Below are 9,185 nucleotides of genomic sequence, written 5' to 3'. Positions count from 1 at the left end.
AAAAGAACCTAGTGGGGATGTTCAAAAGTATATTTACTTTCAGAATGTAAACTCAGAAGCCCACACATCAAAACTTAGAGCTACCCTGGAAGACAGTGGTACCAAAGTCCAAATACTCTAACTTCTGAACCTGACTACAAGTCATCTCCTCTCTGAGCACATGATTTTCCTAGTGAAAGCCCCCTACCTATTATTTGAAAATTTGACAGTTTATACAAACTGAGTCAAGATTATAATCTTCAAAGGGACTCTTGTACAATTCCACCCAAAGACTTCTAATTTTCGATGCTTAGAGCAGCTAATGAAGGGAGATGACTTTGACTCTCCAGCGCCAAGAAGGTGCCTGCGTCAGCAGTATTTTGAACACTCCCTCCACAGCTACTTCAAGCATCAGCCTGGGCTTCAAAGATTTTTCCATTCTGCTGCTGGAACTAAGGTCTTGAAAAAATTGACAGAAGTGCCTCATCCAGGCAGTAACAAAAACAAAACATGAGAGAAGGTGAGACGGCAACAGTTGAGTTAGGAAAGGAGTGCAAGAAGCTGATCCCAAATAAAAAGACAAAATTAAGAAAGGAAAAACATTATGGATGTATATATGAACTAAAAGCAGAGCGTATGAATGCTTAATCTGGTGGGAAGCCAAGACAACATCTATAGAAAAGCTTGATGTGTCACAACAAGGCTCAGCCATAGGGAAATAAGGCAATATAAAAAAAAAATGACCAAGGTATTTTGGTCACAGAATGGTCTTCTTCCTCCTCCCAGCCAACCCCTGTGAATGCATCTCTATATATCTTTATATATATATATATATATAAAATAATATAGAATCTGTTTCTTGTTAAAAAGTATTTCAATGATCATATATATTTATCAAGGCATGATGGCTTTAGGAAAGGGGGGGGAATCCATCATGGAAGAGCTGAGAAGAGAAATGCAGGAAGGGTAGGCTGGGGTAAGAAGTATAAGAAGAAACTGGGGTCAAACAAATGCTCATCAAAGGGTGGCACCAACAGAATTTTCACTAATGTTTCCCACCTTCTAAGAGGCACTGATGATACAGATGGGTGCCAGGACCCCATCTCTTCTCTTGTATCCCTCTCCTGATTCTTCTCACCACCATGCATTTTAATGCTTCATGGCTCTCTCTTCCCACATGTCTCTTGGACCCATGCTACCTTGCATCCCGGGGTTGATGGGTATGGCCCATATGTCTCTGGCCCCGGGTGCCTGATCTCAGAAGCCATTGCCACTGATATTAATGGACTGCAGATCCGCCACCTGCATGACGTTGATGCCACTGTTGGCAAGACGGGCAATGCCCTCTGGACAGATGGCCTCCATGGCTACCATATTGGTGGTAATAAGGGCTGAAGGAGTGGCAGTGCCGCTGCCTTCTGAACCTGCCCCACTGTCCAGGGGCAAAGTGCCCACACTCAGAGCTACACCTGGGCCTCCCTTCTTATTCTGGTGGGTCTTGATATGTTTTGACAGGTGGTCACTCCTCATGAAGCGCTTAGGACACTCAGGGCAGGCAAATTTCTTCTCACCTAGGTAAAGGAAGGAAAGATAAGAAGCTGACATGTTAGGAAGTGAGGTTATCTTACCCAGTTCAGTAATTACTCTACTAAGCTGAGTAAGACCAGTATGAGAAGATGATTAAAAACAAGAAAAATCTTCAAGTATCTTTTCCTTTGGTGGGGGCGTGGGGAAGAAAAGTAGATAAAGGTTGGGGAGTACTCAGTAAGGAGGGTAGAACTTAGCAGAAAAGTAAGGCAGGGCAGAGACTAAGAGTAATGGTTTCAACGCTTTGCCTTCAAAACATCCCACTCAAAATCTAGTTCCTTCCTTCTTTTTTTTTTTTTTTTGAGACAGTCTTGCTCTGTCGCCTAGGCTGGAGTGCAGTGGCACAATCTCAGCTCACTGTAACCTCCACCTCCTGGGTTCAAGCAATTCTCCTCCCTCAGCCTCCCGAGTAGCTGTGATTACGGGTGTGCGCCAGCACGCTTGACTGTTTTGTAATTTTAGTAGAGACAAGGTTTCCCCATATTGGTCAGGCTGGTCTCAAACTCCTGACCTCAAGAAATCCAACCACCTCGGCCTCCCAAAGTGCTGGGATTACAGGCGTGAGCCACCGCACCCAACTCCTTCCTTTTTTTTTTTTTTTTTGAGACGGAGTCTCACTCTGTCGCCCAGGCTGGAGTGCAGTGGCACAATCTTGGCTCACTGCAAGCTCCGCCTCCCAGGTTCCTGCCATTCTCCTGCCTCAGCCTCCCGAGTAGCTGGGACTACAGGAGCCTGCCACCATGCCCGGCTAATTTTTTTGTATTTTTAGAGATGGGGTTTCACCGTGTTAGCCAGGATGGTCTTGATCTCCTGACCTCATGATCCGCCCACCTTGGGCTCCCAAAGTGCTGGGATTACAGGTGTGAGCCACTGTGCGCAGCTCCTCCTTCCTTCTTAAAAGGTTTCCAGATTAACTCCAATTCCATTTGTGACCCATATATTTAGTTTCAAATTAAGTTGTTCAGAAATTTTAGTTATTTTGTAGGTATATTTTGTGTTTTTCATTCTAGGCTATTACTCTATTTTTCTCCCATAGGCTCTTGCTCACCTGTGTGTGTACGTTTGTGCCTCTGTAGCTCATCTGAACGTGTGAAGCGTTTCCCACAGTATGACCAGGTACACATAAATGGCCTCTCGCCTGTATGCCAGCGCAAGTGTGCCCGCAGGTGTGAAGTCTTGCCATACACTTTCCCACAGCCTTGGATGTGGCAAATATGTTGTTTCTTTTTGCCAGGATCCCCCGAGCCCCTGAAAGTGAGGATACAACTATTTATCATTCATTCTAGAGACAGAAACTAAAGAACCACAAAGTATCAACAACAGTCACCCAACCTACACCAAACTAACCCAAACTTTTATTTTTTGAAAAAGCCTTCTTTTTTGTTTTGTTTTTTTGAGACAGAGTCTCACTCTGTCGTCCAGGCTGGAGTACAACGGCATGATCACGGCTCACGCCTCCTAGGTTCAAATGATTCTCCTGCCTCAGCCTCCCGAGTAGCTAGGATGCACGCCACTATGTCCAGTGCACCAACAGGTGCACGCCACCATGTCCAGTTGAATTCTGTATTTTTAGTACAGATGAGGTTTCGCCATGTTGGCCAGGCTGGTCTCGAATCCCTAACCTCAGGTGATGGATCTGCCTGCCTCCACCTCCCAAAGTGCTGGGATTACAGGCGTGAGCCACCGCGATGGACCAAGGCTTCCTTTTAAAAAGCCTTCTAGGGGCTGGGCGCGGTGGCTCACGCCTGTAATCCCAGCACTTTGGGAGGCGGAGGCAGGCGGATCACAGGGTCAGGAGATTGAAACCATCCTGGCTAACACGGTGAAACCCTGTCTCTACTAAAAATACAAAAAAAATTAGCCAGGCGTGGTGGCGGGCACCTGTAGTCCCTGCTACTCGGGAGGCTGAGACAGGAGAATGGCGTGAACCTGGGAGGCAGAGCTTGCAGTGAGCCGAGACTGCGCCACTGCATTCCAGCCTGGGCAACAGAGTGAGACTCAGTCTCAAAAAAAATTAAATTAAATTAAATTTTTAAAAAGGCTTCTAGGCTGGGTGCAGTGGCTAACGCCTGTAATCCCAACAATTTGTGGGGCTAAGGCAGGAGGACTGCTTAAGCCCAGGAGTTTGAGACCAGCCTGGGCAACACAGGGAAATCCCATCTCTATAAAAAATTTAAAAGTTAAGCTGGGCACAGTGGCTCACAACTGTAATCTCAGCACTTTGGGAGGCCAAGGAGGGTGCATCACAAGGTCAAGAGATTGAGACCACCCTGGCCAACGTGGTGAAACCCCATTTCTACTAAAAACACAAAAATTAGCTGGACATGGTGGTGCATGCCTGTAGTCCTAGCTACTCAGGAGGCTGAGGCAGAAGAATCACTTGAACCCGGGAGGCAGAGGTTGCAGTGAACCGAGATCGCACACCACTGCACTCCAGCCTGGCCCCAGAGCAAGACTCTGTCTCAAAAAAAAAAAAAACAAAAAAACAAAAAACAAACAAACAAAAAAACCCAAGGCCAGGCACGGTGGGTCATGCTTGTAATCCCAGCACTTTGGGAGCCCAAGGTGGGCAGATCACCTGAGGTCAGGAGTTCACTGACCAACCTGGTGAAACCCCATCTCTACTAAAAATACAAAATTAGCCAGGTGTGGATTACATGCTTGTAATCCCAGTGACTTGGGAGGCTAAAGCAGGGGGAATTGCTTGAACCCGGGAGGCGGAGGTTGCAGTAAGCCGAGATGGCGCCACTGCACTCCAGCCTGGGAGACAGAGTAAGACTCGGTCTCAAAAAAAAAAAAAAAAAAAATTAACCTTCTTCCTCTTTCCTCCAAATCCTATTATTTTTTCTTCATATTTGTAAGAAACTTGCTGGGTCAACTCACCTTCCTTCACTGTCTTTACAGTAGGGGCAGGTGCATGCTTCCCGCCGGGTCCTCCGACCGGCTTGGGGTTGGGCATCTGGGCTGTTTTCTCCTTCCTCTCCACCTGCTGTGTCATCATGTATTCCATCACCACCAGCCCCATGGAGACCAAGCTGAGCTCCATGATCACCTATAATTAAGAGAGAAAAGAGTCAACATGTGACACGGGCAGGTTATCACTGACATCTCAGTGATACCCTACAGTCACGGCATCATTTCTTTTGAACTGACATCCTACGTTCACAGTATCACAAGTTTTGAAGCCTTTTTAAAATGTTCAGCCATTCCATTCACTGACACCTGAAGACTCACTGAAATCTCAAGAATCATCATTGAAAATACAAAGAGTGGGCCGGGCGCGGTGGCTCAAGCCTGTAATCCCAGCACTTTGGGAGGCCGAGACGGGCGGACCACGAGGTCAGGAGATCGAGACCATCCTGGCTGACACGGTGAAACCCCGTCTCTACTAAAAAATACAAAAAACTAGCCGGGCGCAGTGGCGGGTGCCTGTAGTCCCAGCTACTCGGGAGGCTGAGGCAGGAGAATGGTGTAAACCCGGGAGGCGGAGCTTGCAGTGAGCTGAGATCCGGCCACTGCACTCCAGCCTGGGTGACAGAGCGAGACTCCGTCTCAAAAAAAAAAAAAAAAAAAAAAAGATAATACAAAGAGTGACTGGGCACAGTGGCTCACACCTGTAATTCCATCACTTTGGGAGGCCGAGGTGGGCAGATCACCTAAGGTCGGGAGTTCAGGACCAGCCTGACCAACATGGAGAAATCCCGTCTCTACTAAAAATACAAAATTAGCTGGGCGTGGTACGAATGCCTGTAATCCCAGCTCCTCAGGAGGCTGAGGCAGGAGAATTGCTTGAACCCGGGAGGTGGAGGTTGCAGTGAGCTGAGACTGCGCCACTGTACTCCAGTCTGGGTGACAGAGCAAGACTCTGTCAAAAAAAAAAAAAAAAAAAAAGGAAGATAAGAAGAAGAGTAGAAGGAAAGAAGGAAAGAAAGGAAAGAAAGAGAGAAAGAAAATACCAAGAGCCAATAAATACGTAAAAATCTGATCAAATTTCAGTCATAGTTTTTAAAATGCAACTCCACTTATAACGCATTTGTAATTTTTCACCTATCAGATTACCAAAAGTTGAAACTCTAATAATATACAGCATTGGTAAGGGTACAGGGAAACAGACCCTCCCTCTCTCTCTTCCTTCCCTCCCTCCCTCCTTCCCTCTCTCTTCTTTCTTTTCTTTTTTTGAGACAGAGTCTCCCTGGCTCTGGAGTGCAGTGGCACAATCTGGGCTCACCGCAACCTCCATCTCCTGGGTTCAAGTGATTCTCCTGCCTCAGCCTCTCAAGCAGCTGGGACTACAGGCATATGCCACCAAGACTGACTAATATTTTTGTATTTTTAGTAGAGACGGGGTTTCACCATGTTGGTCAGGCTGTTCTCAAACTCCTGACCTTAGGTGATCCACCTGCCTTGGCCTCCCAAAGTGCTGGGATTACAGGCATGAGCCACCACGCCCGGCAGGAAACAGACATTTTCATACACAGATAGTGATAAATTGGTACAACCTTTCTGAAGGCTAGTTTGAAAACATTTAAATGTACATCTACTTTGGTTTTTTTTGTTGTTGTTGTTTTTTTTTTTTTTTGAGACGGAGTCTCGCTCTGTCACCCAGGCTGGAGTGCAGTGGCCGGATCTCAGCTCGCTGCAAGCTCCGCCTCCCGGGTTTACGCCATTCTCCTGCCTCAGCCTCCCGAGTAGCTGGGACTACAGGCGCCCGCCACCTCGCCCGGCTAGTTTTTTTTTTTTATTTCTTTTAGTAGAGACGGGGTTTCACCGTGTTAGCCAGGATGGTCTCGATCTCCTGACCTCGTGATCCGCCCATCTCGGCCTCCCAAAGTGCTGGGATTACAGGCTTGAGCCACCGCGCCCGGCCTGTACATCTACTTTGAACCAGCAAAGTCTACACACTTACACACTTACATGTGGTTCTGCCTGTAACCTCAGCACTTTGGGAGGCTGAGGCAGGAGAATTGTTTGAGATTAGGAATTCCAGACCAGCCTGGACAACATAGAGACACTCTGTCAAAATAAATAATAGACTGGGCACGGTAGCTCACGCCTGTAATCCCAGCACTTTGGGAGGCCAAGGTGGTTGGATCGCTTGAGGTCAGGAGTTCCATACCAGCCTGGCCAACATGGTAAAACCCCCATCTCTACTAAAAATACAAAAACAAAACAAAACAAAACATCAGCGGGGTATGGTGGAGCACACCTGTAATCCTAGCTACTCGGGAGGCTGAGACAGGAGAACTGCTTGAACCCGGGAGGCAGAGGTTGCAGTGAGCCAAGACTGCCACTGCACTCCAGCCTGGTCGATAGAGCAAGACTTCGTCGCCAAATAATAATAATTAGCTGGGCATGGTGGCATGCGCCTATGGTCCCAGCTACTCAGGAGGCTAAGGTGGGAGGAGGATTGCTTGAGCCAAGGTGTTCAAGGCTGCAGTGAGCTATGGTCACATCACTGTACTCCAGCCTGGTCAATAGAACAAGATTCCAACTCAAAATAAATAAATAAATAAATAAATAAATAAATAAATAAACAGGCCTGGCGCAGTGGCTCATGCCTGTAATCCCAGCACTTTGGGAGGCCGAGGCGGGCGGATCACGAGGTCAGGAGATTGAGACCATCCTGGCTAACACAGTGAAACCCCGTTCCTACTAAAAATACAAAAAATTAGCCGGGCGTGGTGGCGGGCGCCTGTAGTCCCAGCTACTTGGGAGGCTGATGCAGGAGAATAGCGTGAACCTGGGAGGCGGAGTTTGCAGTGAGCCGAGATCGCGCCACTGCACTCCAGCCTGGGCGACAGAGCGAGACTCCGTCTCAAAAAAAAATAAAAATAAAAAAGAAATAAACACTGTATGCTAAAATGTTTTAGACTCTCATCATGACTTGGTCACATCTGACATTTTCACCATGTTAGCCAGGATGGTCTCGATCTCCTGGCCTCGTGATCCGCCTGCCTCGGCCTCCCAAAGTGCTGGGATTACAGGCTTGAGCCACCGCGGCCGGCCTAGCTTGCAGATTTTAGACCTCAATAGCTTAAGGGTTACAAAGGCTCCTTCAGGTCATTTCAACAAATCATCCTTTTTTTTTTTTTTTTTTTTTGAGACGGAGTCTCACTCTGTCACCCAGGCTGGAGTGCAGTGGCCAGATCTCAGCTCACTGCAAGCTCCGTCTCCCGGGTTTACGCCATTCTCCTGCCTCAGCCTCGCGAGTAGCCAGGACTATTGGCGCCTGCCACCTCGCCCAGCTAGTTTTGTTGTATTTTTTAGTAGAGACGGGGTTTCACCGTGTCAGCCAGGATGGTCTCGATCTCCTGACCTCGTGATCCACCCGCCTCGGCCTCCCAAAGTGCTGGGATTACAGGCGTGAGCCACCGCGCCCGGCCCATTTCTTCCCTTTTTTAAGGAGACTGGGTCTTGCCATGTTGTCAGGCTGATCTCGAGCTCCTGGGCTCAAGTGATCCTCCCACCTCAGCCCCCCAAAATGTTCTGTTGTGATTACAGGCGTTAGCCACTGCTGCCTAGCCTTTTTCAAATTTTCAAAGCATTTACTATAAATAAGTATTAGTCTATAATGGCACCTTGTAAATAAGTTAGCAAGTCTATCCATATATTTAAGGTGTCTGGGCAGGCACGATGGCTCACTCCTGTAATTCCAGCACCTTGGGAGGCCAAGGCAGGAGGACTGCTTGAGCCCAGGAGTTTGAGATTGGTCTGGGCAACATAGTAAGACCTCATCTCTACAAAAAAAAAAAAAAAAAGAAAAAGAAATTAGCTGGGCATGGTGGCGTGTTCCTGGAGTCCCAACTACTTGGGAGGATGAAGCAGGATAATCAGTTGAGCCTGAGGGGTGGAGGCAGCAGTGAGCCGTGATTGTACAACTGCATTCCAGCCTGGGTGACAGACTAAGAGCCCATCTCAAAAAAACAAAAAACCAAAAAAGATTTCTATAAACACAAGGTGTTAACTTTGCCTGCTTTGTTTTATCTATTTTATAAGGAAAGAAAGTAACTAAATGAGGTAGGACAGACTTAACATCTAGAAATCCAGGTTCTTGATTTTACTTCTGTACGTAATCTCTAATCTTTTCAGCTCTTCGACATAATTTTGAGTTACTATGCCTAATAAACCTCTCCTTGTGCTTTCCTTCTCACTCTTTTTTTCTTTCTTAAGACGGGGTGGGAGTGCAGTAGCAGAATCTTGGCTCACTGCAACCTCCGCCTCCCGGGTAGCTGTGATTACAGGTAGAGGCTACTGCCACCGTGCCTGGCTAATTTCTGTGTGTTTCTTTTTTTTTTTTTTTTTTTTTTGAGACGGAGTCTCTCTCTGTCCCCCAGGCTGGAGTGCAGTGGCGCAATCTCGACTCACTGCAACCTCTGCCTCCCGGGTTCCAGCAACTCTCCTGCCACAGCTTTCTAAGTAACTGGGACTACAGGCTACAGGCGTGCACCACCATGCTCGGTTAATTTTTCACTCTTTATTAGTAGAGACGAGGTTTCACCAGTTTGGCCAGGCTGGTCTCAAACTCCTGACCTTAGGTGATCTGCCCTCCTTGGCCTCCCAAAGTGCTGGGATTACCAGCATGAGCCACCTTGCCCTGCCTCCTTCTCATTCAATCACTT

At 47.4% G+C, this 9,185-nt stretch overlaps 1 protein-coding gene across 6 annotated transcripts in view; it reads right to left on the bottom strand.

Moving 5' to 3' along the window:
• Window positions 1-834: 834 nt before the first annotated feature.
• The window catches only part of SP1 (Sp1 transcription factor), a 32,210-nt gene continuing 23,859 nt past the window's right edge, over window positions 835-9,185 (bottom strand). For 5 of the 6 annotated variants that reach the window (XM_015151801.3, XM_077952559.1, XM_077952561.1 and 2 more), the window contains exons 4-6: window positions 4,450-4,618; window positions 2,615-2,814; window positions 835-1,550 (exon numbers count right to left, since the gene is read on the bottom strand). In XM_015151801.3, the coding sequence (XP_015007287.1) occupies window positions 1,237-1,550; window positions 2,615-2,814; window positions 4,450-4,618 (683 nt within the window). In that variant the 3' untranslated portion in view covers window positions 835-1,236. The remainder of the gene's footprint in view (window positions 1,551-2,614; window positions 2,815-4,449; window positions 4,619-9,185) is intronic. The other variant, NM_001266924.1, reaches the window with a different exon arrangement.

The sequence above is a fragment of the Macaca mulatta genome, chromosome 11 (assembly GCF_049350105.2).
Source record: "Macaca mulatta isolate MMU2019108-1 chromosome 11, T2T-MMU8v2.0, whole genome shotgun sequence".
NCBI lineage: Eukaryota > Metazoa > Chordata > Mammalia > Primates > Cercopithecidae > Macaca > Macaca mulatta.
The sequence above is the reverse complement of the archived record's forward strand: the minus strand, read 5'-3'. Positions and strand labels throughout refer to the sequence as shown.